This window comes from Leopardus geoffroyi, chromosome E1, assembly GCF_018350155.1.
Source record: "Leopardus geoffroyi isolate Oge1 chromosome E1, O.geoffroyi_Oge1_pat1.0, whole genome shotgun sequence".
Lineage (NCBI taxonomy): Eukaryota > Metazoa > Chordata > Mammalia > Carnivora > Felidae > Leopardus > Leopardus geoffroyi.
The window spans coordinates 43,823,339-43,842,581 of NC_059330.1; the positions used below are offsets into that span (position 1 = coordinate 43,823,339).

The following is a 19,243-nucleotide window of genomic DNA, read 5'->3' on the forward strand; positions in this document are numbered from 1 at the left end:
TAAAAATTATCATGAAAAGTTAAAAATGTTTTTAAAATGTATATCAAATGACAGTCACATTTCAGAAATGTTCAATTACCATCAATTTATCTTGAGAAGTTATACCAGATAAACTATTTCACACTTCTCTTTACAAAGAATATTAAGTACGGCAAAGGTTGGCGACACCAGCAAGATAGATAAGCACTTTCTTCCACAGGCTTCTTCTACCCATGGGCTAAATGCCTACTACTCCACTGTTCCTTTAACAAGTGTTTTAATCTTACTGGAATATAAAGAACTCAGAATTAGGAATGAGGCACAGAGTAATAGTAGTGTATCAGTAAAGGAATCAGAAAGAACATTGTTGTGCCTCCTTAAAAGAGCACATTTTCTGTTCAACTGAGTTGTTTAAAATATGTATTACTGTGTAAGAACCACTAGTATTTCACTAAGCACTCATTTTAACAATTACCTTCAATATTAAATGCAATAAAAAGATAAGTTTCTTTCAAGAAAATAAACAACTTAAGTAACTTCAGCCAAGGACTATAGGAAGGAGTATTTAATTAAGTTCCACACACAGGACTTCTGTGATAGAGGTACCACGGAAGGAGGAAACTATATATTGGTTGGAAAACCTTGCTCATCTTGGAGAAAGACCATAAAGCCCTGGGGACCCAAACTGTAAAATAGTAGTTATTTTATCTTTCTTCATATTCCCATGTCCAAAAGAGATGATATCTGAAGCATTATCATATCATATTGGATATGGATATCATATATTTAAATTATGGAACCCGAACAAAAATTTCACATAGACTCCTTACATATTTAAAAATTATAAAACAAGCATTTCCAAAAGAAAACAGGCCCTCTATTTCTAGGGAACTTGAGTGAGTTGAATTAATCTCTGAATAAACTTCTTGGTCAAAGTTAGGCATCTGAAAAAGGGAACACAACCATCTGAAAAGGCACAACTTAAAACCACAGTGTTATATACACTGGTCTATATACCAGAAGTGGTGATTACTCAATAGTATTGACAAATGAAATGCAAACAACTGTCTAATCAATGGTTAATTCAGCTTGTTTCTGTGATGACTCAAGAACTCAAGGACCTATATTTTGACTTACATATATGATACTGACCCAGAGCATTCACTGCAATCTTTTCTTTCGACGAAACCTGTTTTAGGAGGCTGGAATGCCTTATCACAGCTGGCTTCTGAAGTTTGGGGATACTAAAATGATCACTTTTATCGAGAGACTTTTTGAGGCTTGTGATGCTCTTCAAGCTATGTGACGTAGACTTTGAGTCATGAATTTCAATCTTCTCTGAACTTTTCTTAAAGTTTATGCCATCCTTTGAATATGGTTCCCAGAATCCTATATCACTGCTATCAACCCCATTTAGGAATTTTTTTATTTGCAAAGGATTTTTTGATCTTTTAAATTCAAGGTAATCATTATCCTCCATAATTTTATGATATTGGAGGTGTTTTCTATTTAACTTTGGGAATAATGATGGTTCACGTAGTCTGGAAGAGAAACTGCTTTTCATCCTATACTGTGGATAACATTCTGATATATTTGATAACTTTCTGTTTGAAGTAGATTCATCCTAGGCTGATGATTCCATAACTGCTAAGCAAGAGAAACATATTTAATTATTATATTTACCTGTACCATTTGTAATAGTTTTTAAAAAGTAACAACTAAGTCCTCATGAAAACTATTCAAGAAATTATCAATTGCTTAAATAAACAAAGTTTAAAAAGTTAAATAAGGTTAATATGTTGAAAAACTAACAGAGCTGATAACTAAGACTGAAATATTAACTAGGTTAAATATAATCTTCTGGTTTAATATATTTAAATTCTTTTATCCAAAGCTATTTGAAGTTACACCAAATCAAAAGTGATAGCCTACTGAAGTTTGTAGTTCTCATTCCCCACTCTGCCAATTTTGAAAGATTATAGGCTAAATATGCCAATACAGCTACAAATCCCTTAGTTATGAGCATACTGAAGTATAAGGAAGTTGGAGTGGGGAAATTTTTATTTATAAAATCAGAATACAGGGGCACCTGGGTGGCTCAGTTCGTTGGGCATCCCACTTCGGCTCGGGTCATGATCTCACTGCTCATGGGTTTGAGCCCCACATTGGGCTCTGTGCTGACATCTCAGAGCCTGGAGCCTGCTTCAGATTCTGTCTCCCTCACTCTCTGCCCCTCCCCCACTCATGTTCTGTCTCCCTCTCTCTCAAAAATAAACATTTAAAAAATTGTTTTTAATTTAACATCAGAATACAAATATTTACTCTCCTAAAGATTCTCAGTACTTGTGGGAAAAAATAGTTTGTATATAAAATAACCTCTTCAGAAAAATATTAATACAATGTCCCACTGGGGCTTCCTTTATAAAATTCATCTGATGGCTCAGAATAGTACCTTACATTTGAATAACACATTTTAAAGTATTTCAAATGTTATAATACTTGATTTTATAATAGACTATTATTCTCCTCTTAGAAGTTTAAAACATGTTTGATCATTGAAGGCAAAACTTATAAAACATTGTCTGAAGTTTTCAGTGTGTATAGTGGTAATACATAATAAAATTACAGCTTAACGGAGGGAGGGTAAAAAGATCTATATAATGGTAAAACTTCTATATTCCACTTGAAGTGGTAAAATATTTATTTTAGTATACTAGAGAAGGTTAAGTATGTATACTATAATCCTTAAAACAACCACTGGAAAAATACAGAGATATAGTGAAAATACATACAGAATAAATTCACATACTAAAAAAATGCTCCCCAAAAAAGAAGGGATAAAATGGTTGAAAAACAGAGGAAAAAATAGAAAACAAATAATAATATGGTATACCTGGTCTGAATGTATAAGTAATTACATTACATATGATTTAAACACTCCAATTAAAATACAGGAATTATACAAATAAATACAAAAAACATCACCCAACTCTGTGTGGTTTACAAAATACTTCAAAACTGGTGATATAAGAAGGTTAAAAGTAAAAGGATGGAAAATACTTACCATCTAAGCACTAATCAAAAGAAAACTGGAGTTATATTAGAATCAGAAAAAGTAAACTTGAGAGAAAAGAAAATTACCAGTGATCACATACATATTGCATAATGATAAAAGAATCAGCTCACCAAGAAGATATAACTATTCTAAATGTGAATTCACCTAGCAACAGAGCTTCAAAATGCATGAACCAAAACCTGACAAAACTGAAAGGAGAAATAGACAAATCTACAATTATATTTGGAGACAATGTTCCTTTCTCTATAACAGAACTAGTAAAAAATCAGCAAAGATACAGAAGAATGAATAACATGAATTATTATGCATGGGAGTGGGTATGTGATTATTAGTAATATCTATGTCAGAAAAGAAAAATTAATGAAAAAACTTCTACATCAAAGACAAAATTAGAATTCAAAATAAACTTTGAAACATTCAGGTAATAATAGCAAATTGAACAGCCTTCAAACACTCCATTTAAACTAAGGAATTTTGGGGATGCCTGGCTGGCCCAGTCAGTTAGGTGTCCAACTTCAGCTCAGGCCATGATCTTGCGGTTTGTGAGTTGGAGCCCCACATCAGGCTCTGTACTAACAGCTTGAAGCCTGGAGCCTGCTTTGGATTCTGTGTCTTCCCCTCTCTCTGCCCTCCCCGGCTCGCTCTCTCTCTCTCTCTCTCTCTCTCTCTCAAAAATAAACTAAAAGAATTTTTAAAACATCACAAATCCATAATAACAAAAAGAAGAGGAAAAGAAACTACTACAATTAAATTTTGGAATCTGGAAAGCTGATGAACTTAGTAGACCTGAAAAGGCTGAACCATAAGGCAGAATGGGGAAAGCCAAGAAGCAACCCAACTCATAACACAAAAACTCCAAAAGCTCATAAATTAGTAGCATTTAGGTACCTCTAAAAGTGAGGGTAAGAGTGAAGCTAAAAAGAAAGAACTGGTTAAAATCCCTTTAAGTAGTAATTTGATACCTAGGGTCTCTTCACACGGCCAGATATTCACTTTTATCCACTGGGCACAGCCAGTTATTGATCTTCTCCTACTCCAGCAGGAAAGTGACAATTCATCAGAAAGGGTTAAACACAAGGTCTCTGGATTATGGAATACTAAACACAATAGAGGGTAGGAGTATTACCTGCAAAACTCGGAGGGAGGCTTAAACTGAATAATGGGAACTTCAGTCTTTCGTCTTATTTAACACCTGTAATTCTATGAAGCAAGGCTATACCTCCGGGAAGGATATTCAAAGTTTCTTTGAACACTCTGACCACCTCAAAAGGAAATATACCCTAAAGACAGTCATATTAAAGGTTTTCCAGAGAGACCGGAGGGAAGATGGCGGCGTAGGAGGACCCTGGGCTCACCGCGCGTCCTGCTGATCACTTAGATTCCACCTACACCTGCCTAAATAACCCAGAAAACTGCCAGAGGATTAGCAGAACGGAGTCGCCGGAGCCAAGCGCAGACGAGAGGCCCACGGAAGAGGGTAGGAAGGGCGGCGAGGCGGTGCGCGCTCCACGGACTGGCGGGAGGGAGCTGGGGCGGAGGGGCAGCTCGCCGGCCAAGCAGAGCCCCGGAGGCTGGCTTGCAAAAGCGGAGGGGCCTGACGGACTGTGTTCCGACAGCAAGCGCGACTTAGCGTCTGGGAGGTCATAAGTTAACGGCTCTGCTTGGAAAGCGGGAAGGCTGGAGGACAAAGGGAGGGAGAGCTGCTGAGCCCCCGGACGACAGAGCTCAGCTTGGTGGGGAACAAAGGCGCTCGCCAGCGCCATCTCCCCCGCCCATCCCCCAGCCAAAATCCCAGAAAGAACCAGTTCCTGCCAGGGAACTTCCTCGCTCCGCACAAACACCCAACTCTGTGCTTCTGCGGAGCCAAACTGCCAGCAGCGGATCTGACTCCCTCCCGCTGCCACAGGGCCCCTCCTGAAGTGGATCACCTAAGGAGAAGCGAGCTAAGCCTGCCCCTCCTGCCCCTGTGCACCTTGCCTACCCACCCCAGCTAATACGCCAGATCCCCAGCATCACAAGCCTGGCAGTGTGCAAGTAGCCCAGACCGGCCACACCACCCCAAGTGAATCCCGCCCCTAGGAGAGGGGAAGAGAAGGCACACACCGGTCTGACTGTGGCCCCAGCGGTGGGCCGGGGGCAGACATCAGGTCTGACTGCGACTCCGCCCACCAACTCCAGTTATACACCACAGCACAGGGGAAGTGCCCTGCAGGTCCTCACCACTCCAGGGACTATCCAAAATGACCAAGCGGAAGAATTCCCCTCAGAAGAATCTCCAGGAAATAACAACAGCTAATGAGCTGATCAAAAAGGATTTAAATAATGTAACAGAAAGTGAATTTAGAATAATAGTCATAAAATTAATCGCCGGGCTTGAAAACAGTATAGAGGACAGCAGACAATCTCTTGCTACAGAGATCAAGGGACTAAGGAACAGTCACGAGGAGCTGAAAAACGCTTTAAATGAAATGCAAAACAAAATGGAAACCACCACGGCTCGGATTGAAGAGGCAGAGGAGAGAATAGGTGAACTAGAAGATAAAGTTATGGAAAAAGAGGAAGCTGAGAAAAAGAGAGATAAAAAAATCCAGGAGTATGAGGGGAAAATTAGAGAACTAAGTGATACACTAAAAAGAAATAATATACGCATAATTGCTATCCCAGAGGAGGAAGAGAGGGAAAGGTGCTGAAGGGGTACTTGAAGAAATAATAGCTGAGAACTTCCCTGAACTGGGGAAAGAAAAAGGCATTGAAATCCAAGAGGCACAGAGAACTCCCTTCAGACGTAACTTGAATCGATCTTCTGCACGACATATCATAGTGAAACTGGCAAAATACAAGGATAAAGAGAAAATTCTGAAAGCAGCAAGGGGTAAACGTGCCCTCACATATAAAGGGAGACCTATAAGACTCGTGACGGATCTCTCTTTTGAAACTTGGCAGGCCAGAAAGAATTGGCACGAGATTTTCAGTGTGCTAGACAGAAAAAATATGCAGCCGAGAATCCTTTATCCAGCAAGTCTGTCATTTAGAATAGAAGGAGAGATAAAGGTCTTCCCAAACAAACAAAAACTGAAGGAATTTGTCACCACTAAACCAGCCCTACAAGAGATCCTAAGGGGGACCCTGTGAGACAAAGTACCAGAGACATCACTACAAGCATAAAACATACAGACATCACAATGACTCTAAACCCGTATCTTTCTATAATAACACTGAATGTAAATGGATTAAATGCACCAACCAAAAGACATAGGGTATCAGAATGGATAAAAAAACAAGACCCATCTATTTGCTGTCTACAAGAGACTCATTTTAGACCTGAGGACACCTTTAGATTGAGAGTGAGGGGATGGAGAACTATTTATCATGCTACTGGAAGCCAAAAGAAAGCTGGAGTAGCCATACTTATATCAGACAAACTAGACTTTAAATTAAAGGCTGTAACAAGAGATGAAGAAGGACATTATATAATAGTTACAGGGTCTATCCATCAGGAAGAGCTAACAATTATAAATGTCTATGCGCCGAATACCGGAGCCCCCAAATATATAAAACAATTACTCATAAACATAAGCAACCTTATTGATAAGAATGTGGTAATTGCAGGGGACTTTAACACCCCACTTACAGAAATGGATAGATCATCTAGACACACGATCAATAAAGAAACAAGGGCCCTGAATGAGACATTGGATCAGATGGACTTGACAGATATATATAGAACTCTGCATCCCAAAGCAACAGAATATACTTTCTTCTCGAGTGCACATGGAACATTCTCCAAGATAGATCATATATTGGGTCACAAAACAGCCCTTCATAAGTTTACCAGAATTGAAATTATACCATGCATACTTTCAGACCACAATGCTATGAAGCTTGAAATCAACCACAGAAAAAAGTCTGGAAAACCTCCAAAAGCATGGAGGTTAAAGAACACCCTACTAACGAATGAGTGGGTCAACCAGGCAATTAGAGAAGAAATTAAAAAATATATGGAAACAAACGAAAATGAAAATACAACAATCCAAACGCTTTGGGACGCAGCGAAGGCAGTCCTGAGAGGAAAATACATTGCAATCCAGGCCTATCTCAAGAAACAAGAAAAATCCCAAATACAAAATCTAACAGCACACCTAAAGGAAATGGAAGCAGAACAGCAAAGGCAGCCTAAACCCAGCAGAAGAAGAGAAATAATAAAGATCAGAGCAGAAATAAACAATATAGAGTCTAAAAAAACTGTAGAGCAGATCAACGAAACCAAGAGTTGGTTTTTTGAAAAAATAAACAAAATTGACAAACCTCTAGCCAGGCTTCTCAAAAAGAAAAGGGAGATGACCCAAATAGATAAAATCATGAATGAAAATGGAATTATTACAACCAATCCCTCAGAGATACAAACAATTATCAGGGAATACTATGAAAAATTATATGCCAACAAATTGGACAACCTGGAAGAAATGGACAAATTCCTGAACACCCACACTCTTCCAAAACTCAATCAGGAGGAAATAGAAAGCTTGAACAGACCCATCACCAGCGAAGAAATTGAATTGGTTATCAAAAATCTCCCAACAAATAAGAGTCCAGGACCAGACAGCTTCCCAGGGGAGTTCTACCAGACGTTTAAAGCAGAGATAATACCTATCCTTCTCAAGCTATTCCAAGAAATAGAAAGGGAAGGAAAACTTCCAGACTCATTCTATGAAGCCAGTATTACTTTGATTCCTAAACCAGACAAAGACCCAGTAAAAAAAGAGAACTACCGGCCAATATCCCTGATGAATATGGATGCAAAAATTCTCAATAAGATACTAGCAAATCAAATTCAACGGCATATAAAAAGAATTATCCACCATGATCAAGTGGGATTCATTCCTGGGATGCAGGGCTGGTTCAACATTCGCAAATCAATCAACGTGATACATCACATTAACAAAAAGAAAGAGAAGAACCATATGATCCTGTCAATCGATGCAGAAAAGGCCTTTGACAAAATCCAGCACCCTTTCTTAATAAAAACCCTTGAGAGAGTCGGGATAGAAGGAACATACTTAAAGATCATAAAAGCCATTTATGAAAAGCCCACAGCTAACATCATCCTCAATGGGGAAAAACTGAGAGCTTTTTCCCTGAGATCAGGAACACGACAGGGATGCCCACTCTCACCGTTGTTGTTTAACATAGTGCTGGAAGTTCTAGCATCAGCAATCAGACAACAAAAGGAAATCAAAGGCATCAAAATTGGCAAAGATGAAGTCAAGCTTTCGCTTTTTGCAGATGACATGATATTATACATGGAAAATCCGATAGACTCCACCAAAAGTCTGCTAGAATTGATACATGAATTCAGCAAAGTTGCAGGATACAAAATCAATGTACAGAAATCAGTTGCATTCTTATACACTAACAATGAAGCAACAGAAAGACAAATAAAGAAACTGATCCCATTCACAATTGCACCAAGAAGCATAAAATACCTAGGAATAAATCTAACCAAAGATATAAAGGATCTGTATGCTGAAAACTATAGAAAGCTTATGAAGGTAATTGAAGAAGATTTAAAGAAATGGAAAGACATTCCCTGCTCATGGATTGGAAAAATAAATATTGTCAAAATGTCAATACTACCCAAAGCTATCTACACATTCAATGCAATCCCAATCAAAATTGCACCAGCATTCTTCTCGAAACTAGAACAAGCAATCCTAAAATTCATATGGAACCACAAAAGGCCCCGAATTGCCAAAGGAATTTTGAAGAAGAAGACCAAAGCAGGAGGCATCACAATCCCAGACTTTAGCCTCTACTACAAAGCTGTCATCATCAAGACAGCATGGTATTGGCACAAAAACAGACACATAGACCAATGGAATAGAATAGAAACCCCAGAACTAGACCCACAAACATATGGCCAACTCATCTTCGACAAAGCAGGAAAGAACATCCAATGGAAAAAAGACAGCCTCTTTAACAAATGGTGCTGGGAGAACTGGACAGCAACATGCAGAAGGTTGAAACTAGACCACTTTCTCACACCATTCACAAAAATAAACTCAAAATGGATAAAGGACCTGAATGTGAGACAGGAAACCATCAAAACCTTAGAGGAGAAAGCAGGAAAAGACCTCTCTGACCTCAGCCGTAGCAATCTCTTACTCGACACATCCCCAAAGGCAAGGGAATTAAAAGCAAAAGTGAATTACTGGGACCTTATGAAGATAAAAAGCTTCTGCACAGCAAAGGAAACAACCAACAAAACTAAAAGGCAACCAACAGAATGGGAAAAGATATTTGCAAATGACATATCGGACAAAGGGCTAGTATCCAAAATCTATAAAGAGCTCACCAAACTCCACACCCGAAAAACAAATAACCCAGTGAAGAAATGGGCAGAAAACATGAATAGACACTTCTCTAAAGAAGACATCCGGATGGCCAACAGGCACATGAAAAGATGTTCAGCGTCGCTCCTTATCAGGGAAATACAAATCAAAACCACACTCAGGTATCACCTCACGCCAGTCAGAGTGGCCAAAATGAACAAATCAGGAGACTATAGATGCTGGAGAGGATGTGGAGAAACGGGAACCCTCTTGCACTGTTGGTGGGAATGCAAATTGGTGCAGCCGCTCTGGAAAGCAGTGTGGAGGTTCCTCAGAAAATTAAAAATAGACCTACCCTATGACCCAGCAATAGCACTGCTAGGAATTTATCCAAGGGATACAGGAGTACTGATGCATAGGGGCACTTGTACCCCAATGTTCATAGCAGCACTCTCAACAATAGCCAAATTATGGAAAGAGCCTAAATGTCCATCAACTGATGAATGGATAAAGACATTGTGGTTTATATACACAATGGAATACTACGTGGCAATGAGAAAAAATGAAATATGGCCTTTTGTAGCAACGTGGATGGAACTGGAGAGTATGATGCTAAGTGAAATAAGCCATACAGAGAAAGACAGATACCAAATGGTTTCACTCTTATGTGGAGCCTGAGAAACTTAACAGGAACCCATGGGGGAGGGGGAGGAAAAAAGAAAAAAAAAAAAACAAAAAAAAAAAACCAAGAGGTTAGAGTGGGAGAGAGCCAAAGCATAAGAGACTGTTAAAAACTGAGAACAAACTGAGGGTTGATGGGGGGTGGGAGGGAGGAGAGGGTGGGTAATGGGTATTGAGGAGGGCACCTTTTGGGATGAGCACTGGGTGTTGTATGGAAACCAATTTGACAATAAATTTCATATATTAAAAAATAAATAAATAAATAAAGGTTTTCCAGGCAAATAGCCCAGCCAGACCACCCGATAGCAGGGTTTCTCAATCTCAGCAGTACTGGCATTTTGAGACAGATACTTCTTTATTGAGAGAGCTGTCCTGTGTATTGTAGGATACTCAGAAGCATCCCTGGCCTCTCATCACTTGATGCCAGTAACACAGATTGTGATGACCAAAAATGTCTCCAAATGTTTCCAAATGTTCCTGGGGGAAGGGGAAGTTCGGGGTGGGGGGTGGGGGAAATCTCCAAATCATCTCTGGTTAAGAATCACTATCCTACAGCTCATAATCAGCTAGTTTTGCCCTCAGTCTCAGAGCTTCCAAATAGCTTTTGAGTTCACCATTCTCAAATATGAGTAGACAACCAAAGATCACCAGACATTTGAGGAACACTCCTAAAATGAAAAACGAACAGAAAAAAATACCTTGGAGGAGACAGAATATGAATGAAAAAGGAAATCTCGAAAGCATTGCAACAGAAGTTCTTAGTTGCAACAGAAGATATTGTTTGTGGAACAATAGAAATGCCCATGAAATAAGAGGAGGAGGGGCGCCTGGGTGGCGCAGTCGGTTAAGCATCCGACTTCATCCAGGTCACGATCTCGCGGTCCGTGAGTTCGAGCCCCGCGTCAGGCTCTGGGCTGATGGCTCAGAGCCTGGAGCCTGTTTCCGATTCTGTGTCTCCCTCTCTCTCTCTGCCCCTCCCCCGTTCATGCTCTGTCTCTCTCTGTCCCAAAAATAAATAAACGTTGAAAAAAGAAATAAGAGGAGGATATTATAATAAAATAACAGAGGGGAAAGAAATTATTGGAAATTTAAAAGTACAAATGAAAAATTAAATAGAAGCATTGGAAGATAAATTTAAGGAACTCTCTCAGAAAACATAACAAAGAGTGGCACCTGGGTGGCTCAGTCAGTTAAGCATCCGACTCTTGATTTCAGCCCAGGTCGTGATCTCACGGTTCGTGAGATTGAGCCCTATGTTGGGTTCTGCGCTGGGTGTGGAGCCTACTTAAGATTCCCTCTCCCTCTCCCTTTGCCCCTCTCCCACTCCCACTCATGTAATAAATAAATATAAATAAATAAATAATAAATAAATAAAGCATAACAAAGAGATAAAAGAAAAAGGTTAAAAAAAAAAAAGGAATCATCCCATTATGTCACATATCCAAATATCAAGAGTTCCACAGAGACAGAAAAAATAGAGGAAACGAAATCAACAAATTATTTTAATTTCCAGAATCAAAGGATGCTGTATTCAGCACAATCATTACAAAGAAACTTCTTTCAAGGAGACTTTCAGAAGACTAGAAAATATCCTATATGCTTGAAAAAAAAAAAAAATCAGTGTCAAAGTCAAGAGTCAGAAAATTTTGCACTTCAATGGCAATACTGAAAACTAGAAAACAGGGGTGCCTGGGTGGCGCAGTCGGTTAAGCGTCCGACTTCAGCCAGGTCACAATCTCGCGGTCCGCGAGTTCGAGCCCCGCGTCAGGCTCTGGGCTGATGGCTCAGAGCCTGGAGCCTGTTTCCGATTCTGTGTCTCCCTCTTTCTCTGCCCCTCCCCCGTTCATGCTCTGTCTCTCTCTGTCCCAAAAATAAATAAACGTTGAAACAAAAAAAAATTAAAAAAAAAAAAACTAGAAAACATAGAAAATTATTTACAATCTAGAATTCTGTACCCAACTATCAATAAAATACAAAGACAGAATCTGTCATAGGAGGAGAGAAGTGAAAAGTCTCCAGCATGTTAATGAAGAAAGATCTCAAGATGACAGTTGCACACAAAATGTAGAGGGCAACAAATTCATACTGAAGAACATCAAAATACTCTAAAGAAGATTTCTTCAAGAAGACAAAACTACTAGAATACCTTGTGCAGACAAACTTACGAAGAGGATATTTAGACAGTTGGCAGAGTTTAAGCTTCAATCAGTAATATATATACTTTTTTTTAAACCAAGCAAATAAGTAAGACAACTCAAAGAGGGAAAAATTGTACAGAAAGAGAAAGTAGCCACAAGATACTTACATGTGGCTCAGCAGTGAATAGTGTGTACATAAATATATTAACATAAATACAGAATTAAAACTTACTCAATTACCCTATGACTATATTAGGAAGATGGATAGGTATGGGAAGTGGATGTGGTGGGGACAGGGAAAATGAAACAGAGCTAAATCCTTATTTTTCATATTAGGGAGTTTACTAGGTCTACCCAAAATTTAAAAAAATCAACAAGAAGCAATACAAACATGTTATTTACAGTCATGAAGACAAATATCAGGTAATCAGCTAAAATGTTTGCCTCTGGAGAAACTGAGGAAAGGATCAGGCAAGAGGCTGCTCTCTTTGTAGCAAGTTTATTAGAACTATATAATTCTTTTTTTTAATCTTTTTTAATCTTTATTTATTTTTGAGAGAGGCAGAGACAGACTGTGAGCAGGGGAGGAAGAGAGAGAGAGGGAGACACAGAATTCGAAGCAGCTGAGGATCTCACGAACCGTGAGATCACGACCTGAGCTGAAGTCAGACGCTCAACCAACTGAGCCAAATTGAGCTTAAAATTATACACATAGATAATCTCGACCAAAGGATGTCCGGACAGAGAAAGAAAAGGGAGTGACACCATGTGCAATAGGAAGAGATTTTTAAAAACGTATTTAATGAAGAAAAACAAAACTAATCATGAATGATACTGAATAATATACTAAAAACAATTTTTAAAAAATGTTTTAATGTTTATTTATTTTTGAGAGAGACAAAGCACAAGCGGGGGAGGGTCAGAGAGAGAAAGGGAGACACAGAATCTGCCTCAGCCTCCAGGCTCTGAGCAGTCAGCACAGAGCCTGATGAGGGGCTCGAGCTCACGGACCATGAGATCATGACCTGAGCCAAATTTGGACATTTAACTGACTGAGCCACTCAGGCACCCCTATATTAAAAATTTTTAACTGTCAATGTCAGGATGTCAGAATGACCCACAAGTTGCAAATTACGTTTTTTTTCTTAGTGTTATTATTTTGTTTTAAAGTTGACTTCATGTTGCAAAATATTAAGGGAAAGATAAAAGAAAATTATGGTAGTTACATAATCAATACTGATTAGGTATGTTTAGGATTTAAACTTTTATCTAAAGAGTTAGAGTAATGGGGGGGGGGTGCACACGGGTGGCTCAGTCGGTTAAGCGTCCAACTTCAGCTCAGGTCGTGATCTTGCAGTGTACGAGTTCGAGCCCCGCGTTGGGCTCTGTGCTGACAGCTCAGAGCCTGGAGCCTGTTTTGGATTCTGTGTCTCCCTCTCTCTTTCTGCCCCTCCCCCGCTCACGCTCTGTCTCTCTTGCTCTCAAAAAATAAATAAAACATTAAAAAAAATTTTTTAAAGAGTTAGAGTCATGGGGTCAGAGAAGGCTTTCAGAGTCCATATGATAAAACCTACAAATTAGGATTTAATTTAAAGGCAATTTATTTATAAATAATACTTGCTGTAGCAACGAGAGCTCACTTACAAAAATCTTCATACTGGTGCTGTAGTTCATCCAAAATAAATAGAATATCTCTAATATCCACCATGCGGTTACCTGTAATAGAAAGAGTAAGTTCAAGTACTGTTATTTCTTTTTTGAACACAAATCTAGTTTCCATCCCATTCTAATACAAAAACAACACAGAGATGTGTGAAAGTAGGAACAGAGGTTGTGAATAATATCTAGAATTGTTAATAGCTCAGTACACACTGAAACATAAAAGACCATTATTTTCTTTTTCCCTTAAAAGAGTTTCCCATCAAAAGAAATTAGTCACATTTTAAGATCCACAGCTAGGTAATCAGGTTAATATTTCATTCATTTAATAAATAGTGTTTTGAGAATTTCCTATAGGTAGAATTTCAAGTTTTAGCTCTTTTGTCTTTCTCACTGGATTGGGAGCTCTTCAAGAGTACAGGACGTCATTTGTTTCCCCAATGCCTAGCAAATTATATACTTCCTAGCACTTAAAAACTAATTTTTTGAGGGGCACCTGAGTGGCTCAGTCAGTTGAGTGTTTGACTCTTGATTTGGGCTCAGGTCATGATCTCAGAGTTCATGGGTTCGAGCCCCACATTGGGCTCTGCGCTGCCAGTGCAGAGCCTGCTTGGGATTCTCTCTTTCCCTCTCTCTCTGCCTCTCTCCCACTTGCACTATCTCTCTCTCAAAATAAATAAATAAACTTTAAAAAAATTATTTTTTAAAAATTATTTTTGATAAAACAGGGAGGGGGACAAAACATAAGAGACTTGTAAATATGGAGAACAAATTGAGGGTTACTGGAGGGGTTGTGGGAGAGAGGGTGGGCTAAATGGGTAAGGGGCACTAAGGAATCTACTCTGGAAGTCATTGTTGCACTATATACTAACTAATTTGGACGTAAATTTAAAAAAATAAAAAATAAAATTAAAAAAATATTTTTGAATGACTAAATATACTAAAGACTGTAAAGAATCATGCAATGTCTACATTGTGGATAGCAGTAAACCATTTACTTAGCGTCTTACACATGTACAGCACTCCCATAATTATAACTTCCTACCATTCCTGCCCTTGCCTCTGTCTAAAACCATTTTCCTTCTTGGACAGTGTATGACAGAGAATGGGGTCAGAGACAGTGACCTCAAATAATGTTGTTCCAATTGGACACCCAATAGTTCTTGCCTCCAAATGTCTGACTTCGCTTGACATCCAAGGTGAGAAAGACCAGGTGTTGACTTACCTACTTATAAAAATACTAGGTTTGTTCTTCAGCCTATGCCTAAAAAATCAACTATTCAGTTATAAGCATAAGCAAAGACCCTGAAAAGAAGATGCCAGTTTTTAATGTGCCTTTTGAGTCCAAGAATTTTTATATACACTATGGTTTTGGTGTTGGGTAAGATTGATTCATTCTGCTTCTTTGAAAATTGGTAAGCTATGTCAGGTCCAGGACTTTAAATCACTGCAAAGCAAGTAAGTATTTGACCCAACCAAAGAAGTGCTAGACCAATTGATGTTAAGTTGTCTTCTGATTAGAACTGCTTCTTACATTCTGGGTTTTTTTTTTTATTATTTTTAATGTTTATTTATTTTTGAGAGAGACAGAGACAGAATGCAAGTGGGTTGGGGCAGAGAGAGAGGGAGACACAGAATCTGAAGCAGGTTCCAGGCTCTGAGCTGTCAGCACAGAACCTGACGTGGGGCTTGAACTCATGAGCCACGAGATCATGACCTGAGCCGAAGTTGGACGCTTAACTGACTGAGCCACCCAGGCGCCACTCTTACATTCTGTTTTTTTATTTTCTTGGTATTTATTCTCATTCTGTTCTTGACTGTGGTTCTAACACCCCAGTGAACTTCTGGAACTTCTGTAGAGTCCATATCCCAAGTTCTTAGATCAAAGCATAAGTCCTAAAATAATTCAAGGCTTCAGCCCTCAAACTCCTGAATTTGATCAGTGAAAAGTATTCTGTTGGATCATCCATAAATTAATCCAATGGAGAAGGCTGTATTGTTTATATCTGGTCTCTACTTAAAGAACTCCCCTTTCTGGAAAGAGGTCCAACATTGACCAGTGAGCATGCAGTAGCCAACCGTTTATAGATTTACTAGCTCTCGCTCAAATTTATTCCTTCTTCTATGCAATGACAAATACTTCTCACACACCTCTAAGACAAATACTATCCATTTATATAGTCTCTGGTGGCCAAATAAGCATTACAGAATCTGAAATTACTATTTTGACCCCTACCTAGCTTATCAAAACCTCAATGAATAATTCCTGGTTGAGACTGAGACAATCAGTATAGTTACAGGTAGCATTTACTTCGTAAGAGAAGTTCAAAACAGCTTCCCACTCTTACATTTGTCCTTCTGGAGGAAGCTCATATTGGAACTTTCCTTTCCATTCAACCTGGAAAATGTAACTATCTAATGTGAAAAAAAAGTATCCTAATCATCAAAGTCATATTCAAGGCAACATTACTTTGAAGGTGTAAAATGACTATTAACACATTTCCGTAATCTCCACAATAGCTCCACAATATCAAAGACCTTCTCATCAAAAATCGTGCTAGTTACTACTTTTCACCCAGTTCAATTACTAGATCGGTAAATACCACGAAAGAAAAAACTACTGCACCAATATCCTATCTCAGAAACCAAACTACCAGAACTGTCACACAGTGATTTTCCATATTCCTCTTGCCAGATCTTAATGAAGCAAATGCTTGTTAGACTTCCTTGCAAATTCCAGCGGCATTCCTCTTCATCATGCATACTCATGAAGATATTCTCCATGTTACCAGTATTGCTCCAAAAAAACCAAACCAAATACAAAAACAAGATGTTAAAACAGTACCTATACCAGGGTGCTACGACTTCTACTAGCGGGATAACTGACTTATATCACTCCTTACTTCAAAATTCTGTTACAGAAGAATCCATATCTCCTACCGGGGTAACCCAAAACTTTTGGCATTCTGAGGGTGTCCTTTCCTTTAATGTTTAAGTAAAATAGCCCCGACCCCACACCATACATTATATGAACAACAATCAATACTCCCTCCAAAATTTGAAAATTCCTGAGTGTTTTATACTCTGGTGGTTGATTTTCGTTTTGTTTTCTATTCCCGTGGACTCCTGATCTCTCTCACATTATCACATCCTATAGGTGCTATCTTTTCTCCACCCCAAGCCTACCTAACACAGAACCTACAGACCTTTTTCCTTTAAATCCACCCACCACATGACTAACACAAGGCTATTGTATATAACCAACTCTTACTAGATAACTTGAAATTAATGAGAGTAAGGGATTTCTTTATAGCACAGCAAGCACTACATAGTATTGTCCTAGAGTTCTACAGCCACTCTCTATTGATTGCTAGACCCCCATCCACTCTTAGGTTCCCTCAGTGTTCCTCTTCCAGTTGCCGATTAGCCACTGTTGTATTCTAAGTTCCTATTGTTTTCTTATATAGAGTACTTTACCTTACCTTTTTGCTCAAACTAGGTATCTCCCAATAGGCTTTAGCTCTCATAATCAAACATACCTGTTAAAATGATTTTCCTAGTCAAAAGACAAGGACCTCCCCTATGAGGAATTTTACCTTAAGTCACAACCAGGTTATTAAAAATGACAAAATGAGGGGCGCCTGGGTGGCGCAGTCGGTTAAGCGTCCGACTTCAGCCAGGTCACGATCTCGCGGTCCGGGAGTTCGAGCCCCGCGTCGGGCTCTGGGCTGATGGCTCAGAGCCTGGAGCCTGTTTCCGATTCTGTGTCTCCCTCTCTCTGCCCCTCCCCCGTTCATGCTCTGTCTCTCTCTGTCCCAAAAATAAATAAACGTTGAAAAAAAAAAATGACAAAATGAAAAAATCTTATTCTCTCTGGTTGGAGGAGATGGAGTAAAGGGTGAGACTTATTAATTCATTCAACATATATTTGTTGAGCAGTTAATATGTGCCATAAGCACTGTATGGAGTACTGAGGATACAATATTGAGCAAAAGTACACATGATATCTGCTTTCTTGGTATTTAGTCTTATTTGAGATACAGATCTTCACAAAACAATAAGAAATAGGGGTACCTGGGTAGTTCAGTCGGTTGGGCGTCTGATTTTGGCTCATGTCGTGATCTCGTAGTTTGTGAGTTCGAGCCCCGCATTGGGTTCTGTGCTGACAGCTCAGAGCCTGGACCCTGCTTCAGATTCTGTGTCTTCCTCTCTCTCCCTGCCTCTCCCTCACTCACACTCTATTTCTCTATCTCTCTCAAAAATAAACATAGAAAAACTTTTTTAAAAATATAAGAAATAAAAGTTGCAACTGTGATTAGTGCTGTGAGAGTGTATGAGAACTTGACCTAGTCAGAAAAGTCATGGAAGCATCCTTAAAGAATAGAGTTGAGTTTAGATCCAAAGTATAAGTAGTAATTCACTAGGAGGGGAAGAATGCTCCAGGAAAAGAAAAGAATATATGTAAAGGCTATGGCAGGAGGAAGCCTGGTATATACCTGAAACTCTAAGAAGGCACAGTAAGCAAAGCAGAATGTGGTCTGAGATGAAGCTGGAAATCTAAGGTAAAGGCCAGACATTGCAAGTCCTTGTATGTGACCTTAAAGGGCTCTTCATCCCAAGAAGTATTATTAGAGTTTATGCAAGGAGGTAACATGATCAGATGTGTGGGTTTTTTTAATTTTTTTATTATGTTTATTTATTTTTGAGAGGGAGGAGGGGCAGAGAGAGAGGGAGACAGAATCCGAAGCAGGCTCCAGGCTCCGACCTGTCAACACAGAGCCCAACATGGGGCTTGAAACCACAAGCCTGAGATCATAACTTGAGCCAAAGTCGGACACTTAACTGACTGAGCCACCCAGGCACCCCACAGATGTGTGTTTTGAAAAGATCATTCTGGCCATAGTGTTAAGGGGGATAAGACTGGGTGTGGGTGGGGGCACCTGGGTGGCTCAGTCAGTTGAGCGTCTGACTTCGGCTCAGGTCATGATCTTACAGCTCATGAGTTCGAGCCCCCCGTTGGGCTCTGTGCTGACAGCTCAGAGCCTGAAGCCTGCTTTGGATTCTCCCTCTCTCTCTGCCCCTAACCCACTCGCATTCTGTCTCTGTCCCTCTCAAAAATAACAAACATTAAAAAAAAAAAAAAAAAAAAAAAGACTGGATGTGGGTGGACTTGTTAGGATGAACAGTGATGGTCCTAAGGAAAAATTATGGTAACTTGGACTAAGGTAATGGTGGAAAATAGAGAGATTTAAGAGATATCTAGAAGTTTAAAATAATAGTAATTCACAACGGTTGCATGAGGAGAACAGAGAAAACAGAGTTGCCAAGGATAATTCCCAGGTTTCTGCTTCCTATTTCTTGAGACTATTCTAGTGCCAATA

At 39.2% G+C, this 19,243-nt stretch overlaps 1 protein-coding gene across 1 annotated transcript in view; it reads right to left on the reverse strand.

Moving 5' to 3' along the window:
* EFCAB13 (EF-hand calcium binding domain 13) overlaps positions 1–19,243 on the reverse strand; it is a 132,744-nt gene that overhangs the window by 71,595 nt on the left and 41,906 nt on the right. Inside the window, 2 exon segments of the mRNA XM_045489278.1 lie at positions 1,132–1,626; positions 13,848–13,919. Coding sequence (XP_045345234.1) covers positions 1,132–1,626; positions 13,848–13,919 — 567 coding nt within the window.